Below are 23,473 nucleotides of genomic sequence, written 5' to 3' on the forward strand. Positions count from 1 at the left end.
ATAGCACATGGCTATTAACAGAGAGTGAGTGGTCTTAGGGGTTGAAGAGATTGATTGGGCAGAGAAGACCTCACTGTGAATGTGGCATGTGATTTTTTAAAGGAATATATCCATATAATATATACATATGTATATATATGTATACATATATATTCCTTTATATATTCCACGTGTGTGTGTGTGTGTGTAGCTCATGAATTTCTCTCATATCTTGGTACTAATAGGATTCCCTGCATGGTTCCATCATTACACCACTTGACACATTTTGTATCATTGTTAAACATTCCTTTGGGGGCATCCAGCATAATTTCTTTCTTTTTTCTTTTTTTTAAATTTTAAATAATAAAAGCTACATATTTTTTTTGGCTACTGCAGATTTTTGATCATATTTTTTCAATTTGTTACTGGACTCTTTATTAAGTTCTTTTATTATGAAATAGTTTATACTTTGTACAAATTTGGAAAATGCAGAACACAATGAAAAAAATCTATTTTTATTATTAGTACTTTGAAATATCCACTGATAACATTTTGATTTACCTATTTTTCTTTTTCCTATAAAACTCATGATTTATATAGTTGTAGATGATTGGATTAAAAATTGTTTTTCTGATAAAAGAGTAACCTGTGCCAATTTAGTCTTTACAGTTTTTTTTTTTTTTTCAGATTGTCTTTAGTAGTGCAGTTATTTTTTTGTGTGTCATATTTTCTGGTTACTCAGCAGCAGTCTAACATTTCAGCACATCTACTAACCCTATCCCTGTTAGTTCCCATGTAATTGTCTAGTACAATATTTAATTTACTCACCTGTAAAAAGCAGTTATGGAGAAACTTTTGCTCAGGAACTTCTGTTCTGTACAAATGTAAGTCTAGCCTTTACCAGTCGACACTATTTGTATATTTTAGTATCTCCTTCTCTTGTACCTTGTCTTTTTTATTCATAGCATTGGTTGAAATGACAGGTGTATCTCTGGGTTCTTTTTAATCTGCCTGTAGGGAACCCTGCTGCTGCAGTTGAACCACGAGGCCAGTATATACCTTTGGACTTCCCTTTTTCCCTCTGAGCAGCAACTGAATTAGGGGGCCAGTGGATTACTCCAAGATCATTAAACATTATTGACATGTCACTGTTGTTACAACAGGATGTGTCACCTAAGAGAACACACAACAGTTGTCATAGTAAACTTCACCCTGTATTCATCAAAGGGGAGGACCCCAGAACCTGCCAGTTATCCTGTTAGCTGTGCGGTGGGAAGGTAGCTTGGATGGTCCTGATAACTGCTCTGCCTTCCTGGAGATATCAGAGGCCTGGCAACACAATATGCTAGATTTTGTCTACTCCTTTAAATACATTACATCTTTGCTCTTCAAAGATTCTGAGATTTGTTATTATTGAGTTCCAGAACACCAATCAGGACTTATTTCTTGATTGTGTAGTGACTTGTAAGTCGTTCTATTTTTTAATTCATTATTTTATTTATTTTATTATCAATTAGCCAACATATAGTACATCATTAGTTTTTTTAAAACTTTATTATGTTATGTTAATCACCATACATTACACCATTAGTTTTTGATACAGTGTTCCATGATTCACTGTTTGCATATAACACCCAGTGATCCATTCAATGCGTGCCCTCTTTAATACCCATCACCAGGCTAACCCATCCCGCACCCCCCCTCCCCTCTAAAACCCTCAGTTTGTTTCTCAGAGTCCATAGTCTCTCATGGTTCGTCTGATTCCCTCCCCGATTCCCCCCCGCTTCATTTTTCCCTTCCTGCTATCATTGTCTTTTTTTTTTTTCTAACATATAATGTATTATTTGTTTCAGAGGTACAGGTCTGTGATTCAACAGTCTTACACAATTCACAGCGCTCACCATAGCACATACCCTCCCTAATGTCTATCACCTACCCACCCCATCCCTCCCACACCCCACCACTCCAGCAACCCTCAGTTTGTTTCCTGAGATTAAGAATTCCTCATATCAGTGAGATCATATGATACATGTCTTTCTCTGATTGACGTATTTGGCTCAGCATAATACAGTTCCATCAACGTCGTTGCAAATGGCAAGATTTCAGTGTTTTTTTTTTTTGATAGCTGCATAATATTCCACACCACATCTTCTTAATCCATTTATCTGTTGATGGACATCTTGGCTCTTTCCATAGTTTGGCTATTGTGGACATTGCTGCTCTAAACATTGGGGTGCATGTGCCCCTTCAGATCACTACATTTGTATCTTTGGGGTAAATACCCAGTAGTGCAATTGCTGGGTCGTAGGGAAGCTCTGTTTTCAACTTTTTGAGGAATCTCCATATTGTTTTCCAGAGTGGCTGCACCAGCTTGCATTCCCACCAACAGTGTAGGAAGGTTCCCCTTTCTCCGCATCCCCGCCAACATCTGTCGTTTCCTGACTTGTTAATTTTAGCCATTCTGACAGGTGTGAGGTGGTATCTCATTGAGGTTTTGATTTGCATTTCCCTGATGCCGAGCAACGTTGAGCACTTTTTCATGTGTCTGTTGGCCAGTTGGATGTCTTTGGAAAAATGTCTGTTCATGTCTTCTGCCCATTTCTTGATTGGATCATTTGTTCTTTGGGTGTTGAGTTTGAGAAGTTCTTTTTTTTTTTTTTTAAAGATTTTATTTATTTGACAGAGAGAGACACAGCGAGAGAGGGAACACAAGCAGGGGGAGTGGGAGAGGGAGAAGCAGGCTTCCCGCGGAGCAGGGAGCCCCATGCGGGGCTTGATCCCAGGACCCTGGGATCATGACCTGAGCCAAAGGCAGATGCTTAACGACTGAGCCACCCAGGTGCCCCGAGTTTGAGAAGTTCTTTATAGATTTTGGATACTAGCCCCTTATCTGATAGGTCATTTGCAAATATCTTCTCCCATTCTGTCGGTTGTCTTTTGGTTTTGTTGACTGTTTCTTTTGCTGTGCAAAAGCTTTTTATCTTTGATGAAGTCCCAATAGTTCATTTTTGCCCTTGCTTCCCTTGCCTTTGGCAATGTTTCTAGAAAGAATTTGCTGCGGCTGAGGTCGAAGAGGTTGCTGCCTGTGTTCTCCTTTAGGATTTTGATGGACTCCTGTCTCACGTTGAGGTCTTTCATCCATTCTGAGTCTATTTTTGTGTGGTGTAAGGAAAGGGTCCAGTTTCATTCTTCTGCATGTGGCTATCCAATTTTCCCAACACCATTTGTTGAGGAGACTGTCTTTTTTCCATTGGACATTCTTTCCTGCTTTGTCAAAGATTAATTGACCATAGAGTTGAGGGTCCATCTGTGGGCTCTCTATTCTGTTCCATTGATCTGTGTGTCTGTTTTTGTGCCAGTACCATACTGTCTTGATGATGACAGCTTTGTAATAGAACTTGAAGTCTGGAATTGTGATGCCACCAGCTTTGCTTTTCTTTTTCAACATTCCTCTGGCTATGTGGGGTCTTTTCTGGTTCCATACAAATTTTAGGATTATTTGTTCCATTTCTTTGAAAAAAGGGGATGGTATTTTGATAGGGATTGCATTAAATGTGTAGCTTGCTCTAGGTAGCATTAACATCTTCACAATATTTGTTCTTCCAATCCATGAACATGGAACGTTTTTCCATTCTTTGTGTCTTCCTCAATTTCTTTCATGAGTATTTTATAATTTTCTGAGTACAGATTCTTTGGTTAGATTTGGTTAGATTTGGTTAACTCTTTGGTTAGATTTATTCCTAGGTATCTTATGGTTTTGGGTGCAATTGTGAATGGGATCGACTCCTTAATTTCTCTTTCTTCTGTCTTGTTGTTGGTGTATAGGAATGCCACTGATTTCTGTGCATTGATTTTATATCCTGCCACTTGACTGAATTCCTGTATGAGTTCTAGCAGTTTTGGGGTGGAGTCTTTTGGGTTTTCCACATAAAGTATCATATCATCTGCAAAGAGTGAGAGTTTGACTTCTTTGCTGATTCAAATGCCTTTTATTTCTTTTTGTTGTCTGATTGCTGTTGCTGGGACTTCTAGTACTGTGTTGAATAGCAGTGGTGATAGTGGACATCCCTGCTGTGTTCCTGACCTTAGGGGGAAAGCTCTCAGTTTTTCCCCATTGAGAATGATGTTCTCTGTGGGTTTTTCATAGATGGCTTTTATGATATTGAGGTATGTTTCCTCTATCCCTACACTCTGAAGAGTTTTAATCAAGAAAGGATGCTGTACTTTGTCAAATGCTTTTTCTGCATCTATTGAGGGGATCATATGGTTCTTGTTCTTTCTTTGATTAAAGTATTGTATCACATTGGTTGATTTGTGGATGTTGAACCACCTTGCAGCCCAGGAATAAATCCCATGTGGTCATGGTGAATAATCCTTTTATTGTACTGTTGGATCCTTTCGGCTAGTATTTTGGTGAGAATTTTTGCATCCATGTTCATCAGGGAAATTGGTCTCTAATTCTCCCTTTTGATGGGGCCTTTGATTTTGGGATCAAGGTAATGCTGGCCTCATAAAACGAGTTTGGAAGTTTTCCTTCCATTTCTATTTTTTGGAACAGTTTCAGAAGAATAGGTATTAATTCTTCTTGAAATGTTTGGTAGAATTCCCCTGGGAAGCCATCTGGCCCTGGGCTCTTGTTTGTTGGGAGATTTTTGATGACTGCTTCAATTTCCTTAGTGGTTATAAGTCTGTTCAGGTTTTGTCTTTCTTCCTGGTTCAGTTTTGGTAGTTGATACATCTCTAAGAATGCATCCATTTCTTCCAGGTTATCTAATTTGCTGGCATACAGTTGCTTATAATATGTTCTTATAATTGTTTGTATTTCTTTGGTATTGGTTGTGATCTCTTTCATTCATGATTTTATTTGGATCCTTTCTCTTTTCTTTTTGATAAGTCTGGCCAGGGGTTTATCAATCTTGTTAATTCTTTCAAAGAACCAGCTGCTAGTTTTGTTGATCTGTTCTACTGTTCTTTTGGTTTCTATTTCATTGATTTCTGCTCTGATCTTTATTATTTCTCTTCTCCTGCTGGGTTCAGGCTTTCTTTGCTGTTCTTTCTCCAGCTCCTTTAGGTGTAGGGTTAGGCTGTATATTTGAGACCTTTCTTGTTTCTTGAGAAAGGTTTGTATTGCTATATACTTTCCTCTTAGGACCACCTTTGGTGCATCCCAAAGATTTTGAACAGTTGTGTTTTCATTTTCATTGGTTTCCATGAATTTTTTAAATTCTTCTTTAATTTCCTGGTTGACCCATTCATTCTTCAGTAGGATGCTCTTTAGCCTCCATGTATTTGAGTTCTTTCCGACTTTCCTCTTGTGATTGAGTTCTAGTTTCAAAGCATTGTGGTCTGAAAATATACAGGGAATGATCCCAATCTTTTGGTACCAGTTGAGACCTGATTTGTGACCTAGGATGTGATCTATTCTGGAGAATATTCCGTGGGCACTAGAGAAGAATGTGTATTCTGTTGCTTTGGGATGGAATGTTCTGAATATATCTGTGAAGTCCATTTGGTCCAGTGTGTCATTTAAAGTCTTTATTTCCTTGTTGATCTTTTGCTTAGATGATGTGTCCATTTCAGTGCAGGGGGTGTTAAAGTCCCCCACTATTATTGTATTGTTGTCAATGTGTTTCTTTGCTTTTGTTATTAATTGGCTTATATAATTGGCTGCTCCCATTTTAGTGGCATAAATATTTACAATTGTTAGATCTTCTTGTTGGATAGACCCTTTAAGTAGGATATAGTGTCCTTCCTCATCTCTTATTATAGTCTTTGGTTTAAAATCTAATTTGTCTGGTATAAGGATTGCCACCCCAGCTTTCTTTTGGTGTCCATTAGCATGGTAAATGGTTTTCCACCCCCTCACTTTCAATCTGGGGGTGTCTTTGGGTCTAAAATGAGTCTCTTGCAGACAGCATATCGATGGGTCTTGTTTTTTAATCCAATCTGATAGCCTGTGTCTTTTGATTGGGGCATTTAGCCCATTTACACTCAGGGTAACTATTGAAACATACGAATTTAGTGTCATCGTATTGCTTGTAAGGTGACTGTTACTGTGTATTGTCTGTGTTCCTTTCTTGTCTATGTTCGTTTTAGGCTCTCTCTTTGATTAGAGGACCCTTTCAATATTTCTTGTAGGGCTGATTTCGTGTTTGCAAATTCTTTTAGTTTTTATTTGTCCTGGAAACTTTTTATCTCTCCTTCTATTTTCATTGACAGCCTGGCTGGATATAGTATTCTTGGCTGCATATTTTTCTCATTTAGTGCTCTGAAGATATCCTGCCAGTCCTTTCTGGCCTGCCAGGTCTCTGTGGATAGGTCTGTTGCCAATCTAATGTTTCTACCATTGTAGGTTACAGATCTCTTGTCCCAAGCTGCTTTCAGGATTTTCTCTTTGTCTCTGAGACTTGTAAGTTTTACTATTAGATGTTGGGGTGTTGACCTGTTTTTACTGATTTTGAGGGGGTTCTCTGTGCCTCCTGGATTTTGATGCCTGTTTCCTTCCCCAAATTAGGGAAGTTCTCTGCTATAATTTGCTCCAGTGCACCTTCTGCCCCTCTCTCTCTTTCTTCTTCTGCGATCCCAATTTTTCTAATATTGTTTCATCTTATGGTATCACTTATCTCTCTAATTCTGCCCTTGTGATCCAGTAGTTGTGTGTCTCTCTTTTTCTCAGCTTCTTTATTCTCCATCATTTGGTCTTCTATATCACTAATTCTCTCTTCTGCCTCATTTATCCTAGCGGTTAGAACCTCCATTTTTTATTGCACCTCACTGATAGCCTTTTTGATTTCGACTTGGTTAGATTTTAGTTTTTATTTCTCCAGAAAGGTTTCTCTAATATCTTCCATGCTTTTTTCAAGCCCAGCTAGTATCTTTAAAATCATCATTCTGAACTCTAGTTCTGACATCGTACTAATGTCCGTATTGATTAGGTCCTGGCAGTTGGTACTGTCTCTTGTTCTTTTTTTTTTTTTTGAGATGAGTTTTTTGTCTTGTCATTTTGTCCAGAGGAGAATAGATGAATGAGAGAACAAAATGGTAACAGGGTAAATATGACCCCAGAAAAATATACACTAAACAAATTAGGAGAGACCTGAAACCAGGGGAAAAGGAAGGGAAAAAAAAAAAAAAAGGAATATGATTAACTATGTTTAGGCTGGTCAGTAGGTCAGTGCCACACTCTAGATTTTGGGCATATTTTGGTGTGTTAGAAGAAAGTGCCTCCCAAAATTTTAAGGAAAGAAAAACTTATATATGTAGAAAAATAAGGGTAAATACAGTGAAGGGATGGAATATGAGTGTAAAGATGAAGATTATAAAAGATTTTATAAAAGGAATTGATAAGAAGTTGATTGAAAAAAGAAGAAAAATTTTAAAAAAGGGAGAGAATGTGATCAGGTAGGAGACTAGAACAAAGCCATACACTAGAGATTTAGGGTATATTTTGGTCTTTTAGAAGAAACTGTATCCCAAAATTTTAAAGTGAGAACAACTTCTATATATATCAAAAATAAGGTTAATTACAATGAAGGGATAGACTATAACTCTAAAAATGAAAAATAAAAAAGATTTTTAAAAAAGGGATTGATAAGATGTTGGTTGAAAAAGGGAAAAAGAAAAATTAAAAAAAAATAGGAAAAAAAATTTAAAAAATTAACTTTGAATGACTAAAGAATCATGGGAAAAAAGCCATGAATTCTATGTGCTGTATCCCCCTAGCGCTGGAGTTCTGCTGTTCTCATTGATCGGTAAACTTGGTCTTGGTTGGCTGTTCTCGCTGATCTTCTGGGGGAGGGGCCTGTTGCCGTGGTTCCCAAATGTCTTTGCTGGAGGCGGAATTGCCTCGCCCTTGCCCCACCAGGGCTAAGTAATCTCGGGTTTGCTCTTGGGAGCTTTTGTTCCCTGCAAGCTTTCCATTTGGCTTTGGAGGACGAGAGTGAAAATGGCGGCCTCCCAGTCTCCGCCCTGGAGGAGGCGAGAACTCGGGGCCCCGCTCCTCAGTGCGCCCCCAGAGAAAAGCAGTCAATCACTCCCGTCTCCCCGGTTTCCGGCCACACTCCATGCTCACCCAGCCTGTGACTGAGCGTTTCTATCTCTGGCACCTGACTCGGTGTGGAGTCTCCAACCCAGCAGATCCCTGCGGAGCACTCCCGTGCTGTTCCTCCCAGGGGAGGAAGGAAAGTCTCCCCGGATCTGCCACTTATTGGGTCCCTCCTGGAGGAGCAGTGGCCTGACTGTGCCGCAGATCACGGTTTATGGCAACCCCGAGCTGAGAGCCCGCGCCTCTGCTCCATCTCTGCAGCCGGCTTCCTCAATCCAATACCTGGGAGCTCTGCTGCACTCAGGCACCCCCAGTCTTTCTGCTACCCCGAGGGTCCTGAGACCACACTGTCCCACAAGGGTTCAACCCCCAGCTTAGCCACTGGAGCAATGTCCCTCAGCGGAGCAGACTTCTAAAAGTTCCGATTTTGTGCTCTGTGGCTTTATCACTTGCTGGTCGCGGCCAATGGAGGCCCCCTCCCCTGCCGTCTATCCTCCCAAATATTGCCTCGGATTCACTTCTCCGCACGTCCTACCTTCCAGAAAGTGGTCGCTTTTCTGTTCAGAGAGTTGCTGCTATTCTTTTCTTTGATCTCCTGTTGAGTTCAGAGGTGTTCAGAATGGTTTGATCCCTATCTAGCTGAATTCCTGGGACCAGACAAAATTTAGGTCTCCTACTCCTCCACCATCTTGCTAAGTCATTCTTTAAGCTATATTGTCTTTCTTTTTTCAAGTGGATTTTATGATAGTGTGTACTTATTTTGATTTTGATTGAAAGAGTTAGCTTTACATGTGTCTTGGTTGGGCATCTTCCTTGAGCAAGCACAGAATGGGTGTTGAGAGGCAGTATTGTGTGTGATTAAGAATGTAGGCTCCAGGGACAAAGGGAAACGAGGCCGGAGCTGCGGGTGCTTTTTCTGCCCGCGGTGTCTCAGATTCATTCTTAAGGAACTGAGAACTTAATCTTACAAAATGTCAAAAAGACCATCTTATGCCCCACCTCCCACCCCAGCTCCTGCAACACAAATGCCCAGCACACCAGGGTTTGTGGGATACAATCCATACAGTCATCTCGCCTACAACAACTACAGGCTGGGAGGGAACCCAGGCACCAACAGCCGGGTCACGGCATCCTCTGGTATTACGATTCCAAAACCCCCAAAGCCACCAGATAAGCCGCTGATGCCCTACATGAGGTACAGCAGAAAGGTCTGGGACCAAGTAAAAGCTTCCAACCCTGACCTAAAGTTGTGGGAGATTGGCAAGATTATTGGTGGTATGTGGCGAGATCTCACTGATGAAGAAAAACAAGAATATTTAAACGAATACGAAGCAGAAAAGATAGAGTACAATGAATCTATGAAGGCCTATCATAATTCCCCCGCATACCTTGCTTACATAAATGCAAAAAGTCGTGCAGAAGCTGCTTTAGAGGAAGAAAGTCGACAGAGACAGTCTCGCATGGAGAAAGGAGAACCGTACATGAGCATTCAGCCTGCTGAAGATCCAGACGATTATGATGATGGCTTCTCAATGAAGCATACAGCCACCGCCCGTTTCCAGAGAAACCACCGCCTCATCAGTGAAATCCTTAGTGAGAGTGTGGTGCCAGACGTCCGTTCAGTTGTCACAACAGCTAGAATGCAGGTCCTCAAACGACAGGTCCAGTCCTTAATGGTTCATCAGCGAAAACTAGAAGCTGAACTTCTTCAAATAGAGGAGCGACACCAGGAAAAGAAGAGGAAATTCCTGGAAAGCACAGATTCATTTAACAATGAACTTAAAAGGTTGTGCGGTTTGAAAGTCGAAGTGGACATGGAAAAAATTGCCGCTGAAATTGCACAGGCAGAGGAACAGGCTCGAAAACGGCAGGAGGAAAGAGAGAAAGAAGCAGCAGAGCAAGCTGAACGCAGTCAGAGCAGCATGGTTCCTGAGGAAGAGCAAGCTGCTAGTAAGAGCGAGGAGAAGAAGGACGACGAGAGCATCCCGATGGAGACAGAGGAGACACACCTTGAAGAAGCAACGGAAAGCCAACAGAATGGTGAAGAAGGCACATCTACTCCTGAGGACAAGGAGAGCGGGCAGGAGGGGGTGAACAGTATGGCTGAGGAGGGGACCAGTGACAGTAACACTGGCTCAGAGAGCAACAGTGCCACAGTGGAGGAGCCGCCCGCAGACCCCGTGCCGGAAGACGAGAAGAAAGAATAAATGTTGCCTTGTTTTATGTGTTCTAAATACTTTTTTAAACGGAAAAAAAAAGATGTTTTTTGAGTTTTAATGGTGTTATGTGGTTTGTGTACTAATATTTTTCTTGTCCATATCGCACCACCAAAGGCTTTTGGACCATTTAGCATCACAAGCCAAATGGCACAGTCCCCTTTCTTAAGCCTTTGTGAAGATGGTTCTTTTCTTTGGGTCTTATTTCTAGCCCTCAACTCCTAAAGTCTCAGAATTTAAATTAACCAAGAAAACGCCCACCTCTTTTTAAAGAGTTAGCCTTTGATGCTGCACAATCGACTCTTCCAAATGCCTTCCTACAGCTCACTGGGATGCTTACCAAAGCCATAGCTTTAAACCTCCCAGTCCCCATCAACAGCTTCCTGAAAGTCCCCTTTCCTGTATACTTCCACAAAGAGTAGTTTCTTGAAAACGTAATCATGTATGAGTATATATTTGTTCATTTACCCTTTTTTATTTTTAATCAGTGTCGGATACCAAGAGTTGTGTTAAGGATTGACTACAACTAAGCTTGGATCGTATTGATCCAGAAATAGTCTCCATTGTTCGAGTAGTTACCAGCTTATGAAGTAGTCATTAAAATGAACATGGCACATACACATTATGTATACTCCTTTTTGTTATAATTCATACTGGGTGTGTTCTGATAAATTCATCCTTACTGTACAGAAAAAGAAAATTACTTTTCTACCAAGTTTTCCAAAGACAGAATAGGTCACAAAACTTAAGGAGTTGAATATTCTTGCAGTGGACTAGACAACTTCAAAATGATGAGCCTGCTCCAGGAGGAAAACAGCTGGGAATTCAGTTAGTCCATGTGAAATTGTTCTACAACAATCAAAACTCAAAACCTCAAGGCTCAGGATCCCATAGATCAGAGCCTACCTTTTTGATAAACTCTTAGTAAAGTCCTGGAGACTAGAAGCAAGATAGTTTATGACACATATGCTTCCCAAAAACTAGAATAGATTTTTATTGAATAGTGGGATATCTGATGGTATATGTTTCTTAAAGGTCCAAATGTAATAAATAAGTGGAAAAAAAAAAAAAGAATGTAGGCTCCAGAGCAGAAGTTCCCAAGTTCAAACACTGTCTCTGTCATTTACTAGCTGGACGACCTTGAGCAATTTAACTTTTAAAAACTTGTTTTTCTTGCCAGCCTCCTGGCTGGTGGGCCTTTCTTGTCCCCTCCCATTTTCCTTGCAACAAGTATCACATTCTCCTGATGGCTACAGATAAGTTTACCACTTGTTTCCATTTTACCAACAAACTTATTAAACATTCCCTTGGTGGTTTTCTGTATCTTTAAATCTTGGTATTGATGTACTCTATGTTTGTTAATTGATTTAAAATAATCTTGGTTTTGATTAAGCCCTACTCCTGTTCTTAAATTTGAGTGTTATTCATTCTTAATGTGGTTTAATATTTAAAAGGTGTGTGTGTGTTTGTATGTGTTTGTATTCATGCAAATCACTCAAACCATATCTGGGATACTGAAAGATATTAGATGCCTTGCATGAAAATATTTCATAAGAAAGATATGGAAACTGCCTTCAAATACTTGAATAGCTATCAAACAGAAGGAGGATACTATTTATTCTACTTTATTTCAGAAGGCAAAACCAGGATCAAATTGTAGATTATAAGGAAGTAGGTTTAGTTTAGGATTAAGAGGAACTATTCAACAATTAGATGTATTTAAAACAGAGTGAGTTGCCTTCTGAGATAGTCAGCTCTGCAATACTTGGGAGTTCCAAAATATCTTAAATGACAACCTATTAGAGGTATTTTATTGAGGATTCAGAGCGGGAATACCAAAATCTTCATAGGTAAATAATACCATATTATATTTATAATGCTGTTTTAGGAAATAAAAGTAGTACCTATCTTTTACTTTTTGTCTATCAGTAACAACATTATGCTTACATACTATGCTTACCATTTGACAGGTGGCACTGTGCTAAGGGTATTTTTTTCAAAATTTTTTAAATTTGAGTATAGTCGACACACAGTATTACATTACTTTCAGGTGTACAGTGTGATGGTATGACTACCTTGAACATGACCCTAGCTCACCAAAGGGCAGCTACCATTAAATTGTGCACTGCATATCCCCCTCCCATCCACTCCTTTTGCCTCCTCCCCTCTTCTCTGGCAACTGAAAGTTTGTTCTCCGGGCTTTACAAGTCTGTTTCTGCTTTATGTTTGTTGGTGTATTTGTTTTCGTTTCTTGAGATCCCACGTATGAGTGAAATCATACAGTATTTGTCTTTCTAAATCTGGCTTACTTCATTTAGCAGGAGTGGTACCTAACTTATGGACTTTCTGTGCTATTATGAGGATCAACATTGATACCATTTTATTTTCATTGTAGATATGATTTCACCCAGAAAACTCATGAATTTGTGAAATAGATTTGTAAAAGCTGTAATTCTATTTATCAGTCCTTGTTTTTTTAAAATGTAGTACATGGTGCCCTGCAAAATTCAACTCACTAAAGTATCTTTAAAATGCCACCTAGTTTAGCAGCCAGTTTTTACTGCTCAAAATGCAATGAAAATTTGATTTCTGTGATCTGTTATGGATAGTAAAACATAGTAAAAGCTACCTTTACAACATTTTCAACTTACAGGAGTACTTTATAAGAAAGGTATTTATGCTTTTTAGTACCTATGAAATTGAACCTTTAGGCAGTCTTGAAATACTAAATAAATCATTAGGATATGAGTTTTTCATAAGTTTTATTGAGACTTATTTATTAGAAAATAACAATTTTCAATTTCTAGTGTATTGGTGGTTAAAGACTCTGATTTCTTATTAGGTTGTTTCTACGGTACTTTTGAAAAATAAGATGGAGAACCCTTGGTCATGTTTCACAGTATTTCCTTATCTTGTGAGAGAAGGAGTAGAGTTCACCACATTGTGTTTTTCTGAAAAGAATCACAGTATTTGTGTTTGAATCACACAGTTGTCTTTTTGTTTTTACTTTTCCTTTAAGACAGCATGTGTATTTTTCATGGAGGTTCAGAGGAGTCAAAATCTGATCTTAGCTCCAGAGACAAGCAGATAAAGAAAGTTAATCCCTAAACTCTCTCCCTTGAATGAGAGGTCAAGAACTGTATCTTGTCAGGACACACTCATCTGTGATGTTGTTTATGGTGAATATCAAGAATGCTTATGACAACATGTACAACTCCTTAAAAGGTTTGAGATTTTAAGTTTTGTGTCTCAAAATGATGAGTGAATGAATGGAATAATTACCTATTGAGCATTGAACACCAGCTTCAGAAGTACTACCACTTTAGTAATGATGTCCTAGAATCTGTCTCCATCTACATATACGGAGAATTTATACTAGGATCTGTGGTACCTTGCATTTCCATATTTCCTAATTTAGATATTCCTAGAAATGCAATACATGTACCTCTAACACTAGAATTTCAGTAAACAATTGTCAGAAATTTTTATAAGCATTTTACATTGAAAGGATTCTTGGCTACTCGGATGCATTTCCTAGGTATGTTATACATTATTCTAATCTTAAGATCTTTCCGACACTAGTTATGACAACTATTTTCAGTGATTTAATTACCATTCAAATCTGCTCTGTAGTTTATTTTCCATACTTATTCTGTGAAATAATTTACATGTTATTTTATACATAATATTTATATTTTATATAAACTCAAAAGGAAATAAAGTTTTGTGAAGCTAGAGTCCTTATTTGTTAACCTCCCCCATTTACAGATACAAATAATATCTAATAAAATATTTACAAGTTCTGTTTTTGGTTTCTTTCTAATCCTTTTGATATATGGGACTATGTATTTCTTAGATTTTACATGTCTGTCAGTTTTTCCATTCATAAGTAGATACTTTTTAAAAATTTTATTTTATTGTAGTAAGAACATTTAATATAAGATGTACTCTCTAACAGATTTTTAAGTGTATGATACAATATTCTTAACCACAGGACAATGTTCTACAGGAGATCTCTAGAACTTACTCCTCTTGCATGGATGAAACTTATTCCCATGGCTGGGCCTTTGAAAACTTGAACCCATATTACTAAACTACAGAAGACAAGGAATAATTTTGTCTGTATGAGAAAAAGGATTCCAATGTTCTGTCCCTGATAAGGATCACTGGACACTATAAAAATATGTTTGATTTTCTTTTTTTAATCAAAGTCTTTTTTGTTTTTTTAAAGATTTTATTTATTTATTTGACAGAGAGAGAGACAGCAAGAGAGGGAACACAAGTAGGGGGAGTGGGAGAGGGAGAAGCAGGTTTCCCGCTGCGCAAGGAGCCTGATGTGGGGCTCGATCCCAGGACCCTCGGATCATGACCTGAGTTGAAGGCAGACGCTTAACAACTGAGCCACTCAGGCGCCCCTTTGATTTTCTTAAAGAACATTATCCTGGAGACTTTTCATCTAGTTGGTCTCTTTAGCTTTCCCTAGGCATTTCTTTGAAGAGAACCACTGTTCTGCAGTGTGACCTTGTGAGGGCTGCCAATATTCAATTTATATGGCTGCTTCTCACCACTATCATATAACAATTTAAAGTAATTTAATTTAAAAAATGTGTTTTGAGAGTCTTCTTAAAGTCTAAATATAGAGTATATGTACATCTGCTTTGTTTCCCTTAACCACTAATTTGATAATTCCAAGGGGAAGAAATTATTAAGTGGGTCTGGTATGAAATGTTCTTCATAATTTGGACAAAGGTCTGGTCACATGTTTCCTGGAGCAAAAAATTTCTCATAAATTTTGAAATGCTCCTGTTGTGTTTACAAAAATTGACTTAAGTACTTTATTATTTTCCTGTTTTTATCCTAATAGTTCTTGAGTCATAATACCTAAATTACGTTTACTTTTACCTATTAGAGTATCAAAGCTATGAGGATTTTTGTGGGTTAACTTTTGGTTATATTCCCTTCACTTTATATCTTAACAGTAATTGCTATTACCAAAATTTATGGTTTATTTTAAATTTTTAAATTTATTTTATTTGAGATATTCCATTCCCTAATTTGATCTGTCTCCTTTTTCATTGTTTGTATTCAGTGTTTGGGTTGGTTTTCTTGGTTTGGCATAGCTGGGTTGACTATGACACTATTTTTACATATTGTAAATTTGAGTCTATTTTTCAAAAGCACACTTGATGATTGAGAAGAAGTCTTATAGTATTGATAGCACAGATGCCAAAAGTCAGTATTAGACTGACCATTGATTTATTTATGAACTATTATGTGTCATAGTGTAGAAGATATTTTTCTTATCAGTATAAAATGTCAAAAATCACTTCATTCAGCTTGTCAAGAATTAGGGTAGAAAATTATTTATTCTATTTATTTTTCCCACTACAATTAATCAAAACATTAAAAAATCAATTTTTATTTAACTTAAAGAGAGGCCTAGAACTCCTGATACCATTTACCCTTTCAAAACAAAGGATAATTTACAATAGGTATAGAATTGGCTCACAGTAGGAGAGACAAGAATGTACTCTAAAATTCTATCACTGATGGTGCAGTATAAAACAGATTTTGTGTGGCAGTTATTGTGAAGGATTTTTTTTTTTAAAGATTTTTATTTATTTGAGAGAGCAAGAATGAGCGAGAGAGAGCATGAGCCAGCAGGAGGGGCAGAGGGAGAGGGGGAAGCAGGCTCCCGCTGAGCAGGGAGTCTCATGTGGTTCTCTATCCCAGAACCCTGAGATCATGACCCAAGCTGAAGGCAGATGTTTAACCGACTGAGCCACCCAAGCACCCCAGTTATTGTAGAGGATTAATGAAGTTAATTGAAGGTTTAAAACTAATATGAATTTCTTTAAAATTAGTGACCTCCAGTTTCTGGTCAAAAATCTTACTATATGAAAAAAAAAACAACATTGATCTATGGGACTAACCCTTTTGAAAACTTTATCAGGATTTTAATGTACTTTGGGAAAACAGCTTATAATAGCCTGATGGGTTACATCATAGTTCTTTGCTACCCTTTTGAGGATGAGGATTATGCCGGCAGCGATGATGTGACATATCGTGTGCTCACGGCCAGGTCCTCTTGTCAACATTTTCTGTGTATGATCCTGTTTAGTTCCCGTAACACCTCTGTGAGGTAGGTGCTGTTACTAAGGACCACTTTATAGACAAGAAAAGTAAAGTAGAAAAACGCTCAAAATTTTGCCAAGGTTCTAGAGCTAGTCCTTGGCAAAACCAATATTTGAACCCAAACAGTCAGGCTGCAGCGCCTCTCCTACAGTATACGGGCCTGGAATGAACTGCATCAGGGTATTCTGCTGAAGGTGTATCAAAACAGCAGATGTTTTTTGAGCATTTATTGCAAAAGGGACTGTTACAGGCACTTATAAAGTTTGTGTTCTCATAGATCAACTTGGGAAGTAAATATTTGTGAAGGTCGTAATTAATACAAAAGATACAAAGAAGTTCTTGACTAACTTAATGTCAGTGTGAGCTTATAATGTTTTCTTTGAGAGATGCTAACTTTCTGTTTAAATACCACATTTAGGTAATTCTTTTGATTGTCCTATGAGCACAAGTGTAAATGATAACAAAATAACTATTATTATTATCATTATTATTTTTATTATTTTGTGGTATGAGCAAACTGTGCTAATTCAAGTTTGTTTCTTATCTGTTATAAAATCATGCTGGAAATTCTAATACTACCTTGATGGCTTTATAAGATATCCCTAAAATCTTAAGTCTACCATCCTCCTCTCTTTTATTCAGTAGAATTTTGATATATTGTTACTACCCCCATTTCATATTTTAATATTTTCTAAAATCAAAAATTTTTAAAAAGTCACTTCCAGTGCATCTTTTTGTCATATGTTTTTTTAAAAAGTTCCCATAAGATTGGATTTTCTGCCCATGATTCATGTCCTTTTGACAATGGCATGTTTAGGGGCATGTGACTTTGGGCTTTCCAAAGAAGTGCTGGCACGTGAGTTCATCTGAGCCAGTCACGTATGTATGACCCAGCATCACGCCTCGTCTTCCCCTTCACATCAGAGTCAGGCCCTCAGGAAGTATTTGCTGAGGGAGGGAGGGAGTGAAAAATTTTGTGATTCCTTCTGTTTTGTTAAGGCCAAAGTGTGAGGATACATGCGATGGCATTTTGTGAAGTACTGTTGAATTGGGGAGTATTATTAGATAAAATTAATTCACTCTGTAATTAGTGGTCATATTTAAACTTCCACTGTTAATGGAAAATAATTGGACTACTTAAACAATATTTCTCTGATTTACTTGTCTGCACAATCTGCCTGGCATAAGATGAAAAGGCCAGAAAAGGATCACAAGTAAAAATCCTAATAAAGTAATTTTCTGATAATGGGCCCCCATTTATAGATTATGAGTCCAGTTTCAGTCATTACCTGAAACATAAGTAAGTTAGTCTTTTTTTTTTTTAAGATTTTATTTATTTGCGAGAGAGAGAATGAGAAAGAGAGCAGGAGAGTGGGGAGGGTCAGAGGGAGAAGCAGACTCCCCGCTGAGCAGGGAGCCCGATGTGGGACTCGATCCCGGGACTCCAGCATCATGACCTGAGCCAAAGGCAGTCGCTTAACCAACTGAGCCACCCAGGCGCCCATAAGTAAGTTAGTCTTATTACATAATTCTCCTTCATCATCTGGCATGTTTCTACAATGGGTATTCCAAATTTTGACCTTATGTCCCTTGTCATGTTTATCTTCCTCCTTCCTTTGTGTTACTGCCTGGACCTATTAGGTCACGATTCAGTGCAAGAGCATCCAGTGAACACTTCGTTTCAAGCCTGTGGGAGCACACACATGAATGACACAGTTCCAACCCTTAAGGGCTCATTACCCATTTGCATATATTTTTTATCATTATTGTTTGTTCCTGTCTCTCTCTCTCTCTCTCTCTCTCTCTCGTTGTGAGTGTAAGAACACAAACTCTTTTTTTTTTAAAGATTTTATTTATTTATTTGAGACAGAGAGAATGAGAGAGAGAGAGAGCACATGAGAGGGGGGAGGGTCAGAGGGAGAAGCAGACTCCCTGCCGAGCAGGGAGCCCGATGCGGGACTCGATCCAGGGACTCCAGGATCATGACCTGAGCCGAAGGCAGTCGCTTAACCAACTGAGCCACCCAGGCACCTGAACACAAACTCTTATACATTGTATTTCTTCAGTAATCCTAAACAGTGCCTGGCCTAAAATAGGCATGCCATCATCGACTGAATGAATAAACTCACAGAGACTTCATCCTTTATTGGGAGGGCACATATAAAACCATTTCATGCATAAACCTCAGTTCAAATTCTTCTTTCACCTTCACATCTTAAAGAGGGCGGGTATTTGTTACCACTATTTTATTGTGGAAGAAACAGAGGGGCCCATGATAGAAATGATTTACCACATGTTGTGCTAATCCCAGCATCATTTCCATGAGGAAGGCAGCCCTATGCAAAAGCTAATTGTTCAGAACTTTTATAGGACAAATGCTTTTTTTGGAGTTGAGTTGATGTGCTCCTGATGACCAGATTCTAACTGAAAAAAGGAATGAGCTTCTTCAATTCAGTAACTTCCCTAATTCTTGAGAAACTACTTTGTATGAGTCACCAGCTTGTGCTTGATGTGAAGGACACAGTGATGAAGAAGCCATCTGTCGCTAAAGCGTTTCCATCCTGGAGAAGGGCAAGACCAAATTTATGGTGGTAAATACCCAGTACATTGTGGTAGTCCTTAAACTTGGCTTGCCTCCTTTGTTCTGGCTTCCCTCCTTAGTTACTCCTTGTCAAGTGCTACCATGAGCGAGAACTTGGAGTGGACACATTGTCTTTATGGTCTCATTTAATTGTTCCAACAGCCCTCTAAGGTCAAACCGCTGTTCCTGTTTTACAGATAAGAAAATAGATGATGTAAATGTTATTTTGTGAGATCATCAAGGACTGGATCATAGGTTCTTTATAGAGGAATTGGAGAAGGAAATTGGGAATACAAGAAGGACATTATAATACTGGTCAAGGAAGAGCCTTGAGAGATTAATTGAAAGCATATTCTTGGGGCACCTGGTGGGGGGTTAGTTGGTTAAGCATCTAACTCTTGGCTTTGGCTAAGGTCGTAATCGCAGGGTCCTGAGATATAGCCCTGCATTGGACTCCACGCTCAGCCGGGAGTTGCTTGAAGATTCTCTCCCTCTGCCCCTTCCCCTACTTGTGCTCTCTCTCTCTCTCTAAAATACACAAATAAATTAAAAAAAAAAAAAAGAAAGCATATTCTTAATATGTGGCAGTTTTACACCGGAATTACTCTATTCTTTTAATCATCTTCGAAGCCATGTTTGGATCACATTTTGTCTTGAGGATCACATTTCTGGCACGCATCCCTGGGAACATGAGGAAAGGCCATCTTAGAATGTTCCAGTTGGCTGGAAGTGTGGAAACATCTGGGGGATTTTTTCTGGTCAGGTCCAGAAGGAACAGAAATCATATTGCAAGTTCTGGTCTTGGAGCATTTCAGGATATGGGAAATTGAGTTCAGTGAACATGGAAATAATGATGAGAAATCCATAAACAAGATTTAAAAATAGGTGACTTCCATGCCCTGTCCCTGGCTTTTTCCCATGATGTCACATAATCACATTTCATGGCACATGGACCATGTAAGACGGTAGATGGCGGTTGGCCTTATAACCTGATACCTTTCACTGGCTTTAGGATGTATTACATATATCAAATTGATGATAAAATACGAAAAGAAAAATCAAAGCTAGGCTCATCATAGGATTCGAATATAGTGCAAGTTTCAGAGAAAGAGGCTCCATTGCTTTTTATTACTAGAATGTCCTTGCTTTCTAATGAAGTACTGAAAGTGTCATTATTTGAGCGTAATCACAATAAGGACAGTCTGAAGAAGGGGACTCATGAAATAGAGATATTTTAAAAAAGAAATGCAATTTTCTTACACTCTGCTTCATTCAGCGTTGTGAGAGAAACCAGCAGGTTAATGTTCTGCTGCTCACTTGAACTATTAACACAGTGTAGGTGAAAAGCAGCTTATAGGACTTGCTATAGTGGCTGTAAAAGTGTCCTATGTCATTATGTTCCACAAATGGTAAACAATTGGAAATGGTGAGCCATTAAACATGGTTGAGTCTCTTTTACTAGGTTAAAATTGCCCTGAAATAGCAATTTTGCTTACACTTTTAATGAGATTTAATAAATTTACACTTCACCCACACTGATATATTATACATTTTGAATTGATGGAATGTGATTTAATGACTTTTTCATTTATTTCCAGTGATAGAAGTGTAGCATTGAGTCTGCATTTTTGCATGCTAATTAATTCAGTTCCACTCTAATCCTGGGTATATCTGTCTTCAGTGTGTCTGCTTATCCTGGGTAAATATAGACAGCCTGACCTATTCTCAAGTTACCTTTTGAAAGATCGTGAAAGTACTGTAACTCTAAGTCATTTTTTTGGGGGGGGGGACTAAGAACTGTAGATTTCTTTTTTTAAAATAAATTTTATTTTATTATATTAGAATTGTAGATTTCTTAAGATCTTGCTCATGTGATAGGGTTTTAAGAGGTTGCATTATCCAGCCTGCTTCACCATTGGACAGGCTCTCATTTTGGCACTTGGTCCTGAAATGAACGTCATAGTCTAGATGTAGTCTGGGTTGGAAGGGTTGGGAGCTCTTGGTGTGGAAATCAGGCGTCTTCCATTAAGGCACCAGTGCTTCCTCCCTCCCCCTGCTCCCCGGAAACATATGCTTTGGGCTCCTGTCAGATTGGTAGTTTCCATGCCCAGATCATTTTGAAGTAAACTGTTTTAAATCAAGTCTTCCATTTGCCTTTGAATTTTGTCTTTGTGTAAATTATCACTGTGAAATCTCATAGTCATAGTTTTAGCTTATTGCTCTAGTTATTGGAGTATTTTTGAACATTGATTCTGTCATTAGTGTATTAGAAATGCCTTCTGGAAGGCTGCATTTTAGCATATCTTCAAGAAGAGAAGGGAAATAGGGGAAAATATAATAGGGAAATCCTATCAAAAACCTATCCAATGATGGCATTGTGAACATTTGACAGTAATTGTTGGTATTATATAGTGTTTACTTCCCATTTCCAACATGGTAAAAAATCTCCATTCATATTTATATGTGCTCTCAGAAGTAACTACTAGCAATAATGCATCATAATTACATGATACATCTTTTCAAAGCATATACAACATCCTTGCTAAATATTTTTACTTTCTACCAGGCTAACCTATATTCCCTACTTTAATTATTTATAAATATTTTAAGTGAATTTAGTAAATGCATTTATGTGATTGTTGCCATGATTGACAGTTGAAAGCTCTTTTCTGTAATTACATTAGTGATGGATTTCACAGTGCTTTTAATTCTCTTCACAAAATGCTCATAAATTGTCAGTATTAAGCAATAAAGCAGCCTTGTTTCTCTATAGTCTCTTGGTTATATACTCTTTGATTATTATTATTTTTTAAATCTCCTATAATTTAGTCTCTAGGGCTTTAATGTCTGTTTCTATGGTCTCTGAAGTTTCAGGAGAAGATGTAAATAAACTGTATTGGATTATGCTCTACCTCACCCAGCCACATAGTGAGGAGCTGCTTGCTGTCATTCAGTATTCAGGAAATCCTTCCTCCCCCCACCCCCGTGAAGCTTTTCCTGACTCGGGTAAAACTGAACAACCACTCTGTCTTTAAATCCCCTCAGTGCTGCCCACATTTCTCACAGAGTACTTATGTAATACTCAATGATACTCCTAAGTATTCTTGTTATGCAGCAGAGTAGAAACACTCTTGCATCTTTTTATGCAGAATCTGTCCAGTGTCACTTCCCCGAGTGATGGGCCACACCATAGTCCTCTCTCTGTGCCAGTACAAAGTCAGGTGCCGCAGAAACACTCAGTACATGTCATCAAATGAGAAAACATGAGTGCACAGTCCTTCCCCTGCTCCCAGGTCTCTGTTCTAGAGCCCAGCTGACATGTTGCTCGTTCTCTACAACTTTCTCACGTTTTACCTCCTTTCAATTTGATTTTACCTCATTTTCCAATAGGAGAAATTTATTCTTGCTTTTTCTTGATAAATGTGAATCAAAAAGAATAAAGTAATTCTTGGGTGGCTTTTTTTTTTTTTGGTCAAGAAAAAAAATTTTTTTTCTCTTAAAAGGTTTACATTTGCTTTAAAATGTTACTGGGTCAATGAAGCTGGCAAAAAGATATTTGTGGACTCCTGTTTATGATGATTAGGTTATTCTTATGAGCGATTGCCCAAAGTAAGCCAATGCACAGCTAACTAGGAGGGAGATTACTACTTCTCTCTCTCATCTTTAGTATTTTTAATATAAAGGACGTTTTCTGCCTTTAATATAACATCGGTCTCTTAAACCTTAAAAAATAAACATGCTGTGCTCTGGTTTTAAAGACGGTTTTTACAGTTTTCAGGAGAAAATGAGGACTTCTTGGTTAGGAGTGAACAGACTAGGAGTCTGGCCGGCTGGAAGAATGGACGGGATGAGCGACCGTGTGCATGCTTTTCTAAGGCACACATTTACCCAAGTCGGCTGGACAGGCACTTGCCTGGGAGAAATGATCCCCAACATGTTGCGGATTTTAGCAAATAGATATAAAACTGGTATTTGCATGGTTTAGCAGCCCTGTGGTGAAAGGTGCAGAAACAGGCAATTTTCAGGGAGCCATAAAGACTCGGCCTGAGGCACTGTGGGGATGGTCACCAGGAGAGGTTTATGAGTGGCCAGTGAAAGTGTGTGCCATCTCTTCCTTCCCAAGTCACTCACCAGCCATGTCTTTGAATCAACTTTCTAACGGGAAGTGGGTAAGGGGAAGGATGTGGCATGAATAGAAAGGAAAGGGATGGAGAGAGTGAAGTCTGGTTAAAGGACTGTCCCCCACCATGCCCTTAATTCATTCAATATGCACTAAATAAATCCTATGGGTCAAGACGTGGTAGCTATACAAAATGTGGCTAATTGAATTCTTACAACATTGCTATGAAGTTTGAATTTTTTTTCTTTATGAATGAGGAAATTGGAGCTCAATGAACTAAAGTGATTTCCCCAGGCTTCTGAAGACAGCCAACTGTAGAATCAGGTCTTAGGGCCCCAGTGCTAAAGCCTTCCCTCATAGAATTGCAGAAGGATTTACAAGCACTAACATTTGTGAGG

The 23,473-nt window shown here is 38.5% G+C and overlaps 2 protein-coding genes across 2 annotated transcripts in view; both read left to right on the top strand.

Moving 5' to 3' along the window:
* Positions 1 to 23,473, top strand: part of GUCY1A2 (guanylate cyclase 1 soluble subunit alpha 2) — a 306,446-nt gene that overhangs the window by 84,402 nt on the left and 198,571 nt on the right. The gene's annotated exons all lie outside the window — the stretch shown is intronic.
* LOC123326181 (SWI/SNF-related matrix-associated actin-dependent regulator of chromatin subfamily E member 1-like) lies at positions 8,908 to 10,443 on the top strand. Its single transcript, XM_044919231.1, has one exon. The coding sequence runs from the start codon at positions 8,995 to 8,997 to the stop codon at positions 10,228 to 10,230; it is 1,236 nt and encodes a 411-aa protein (XP_044775166.1). The 5' UTR covers positions 8,908 to 8,994; the 3' UTR covers positions 10,231 to 10,443.

This window comes from Neomonachus schauinslandi, chromosome 11 (genome assembly GCF_002201575.2).
Source record: "Neomonachus schauinslandi chromosome 11, ASM220157v2, whole genome shotgun sequence".
Classification (NCBI taxonomy): domain Eukaryota; kingdom Metazoa; phylum Chordata; class Mammalia; order Carnivora; family Phocidae; genus Neomonachus; species Neomonachus schauinslandi.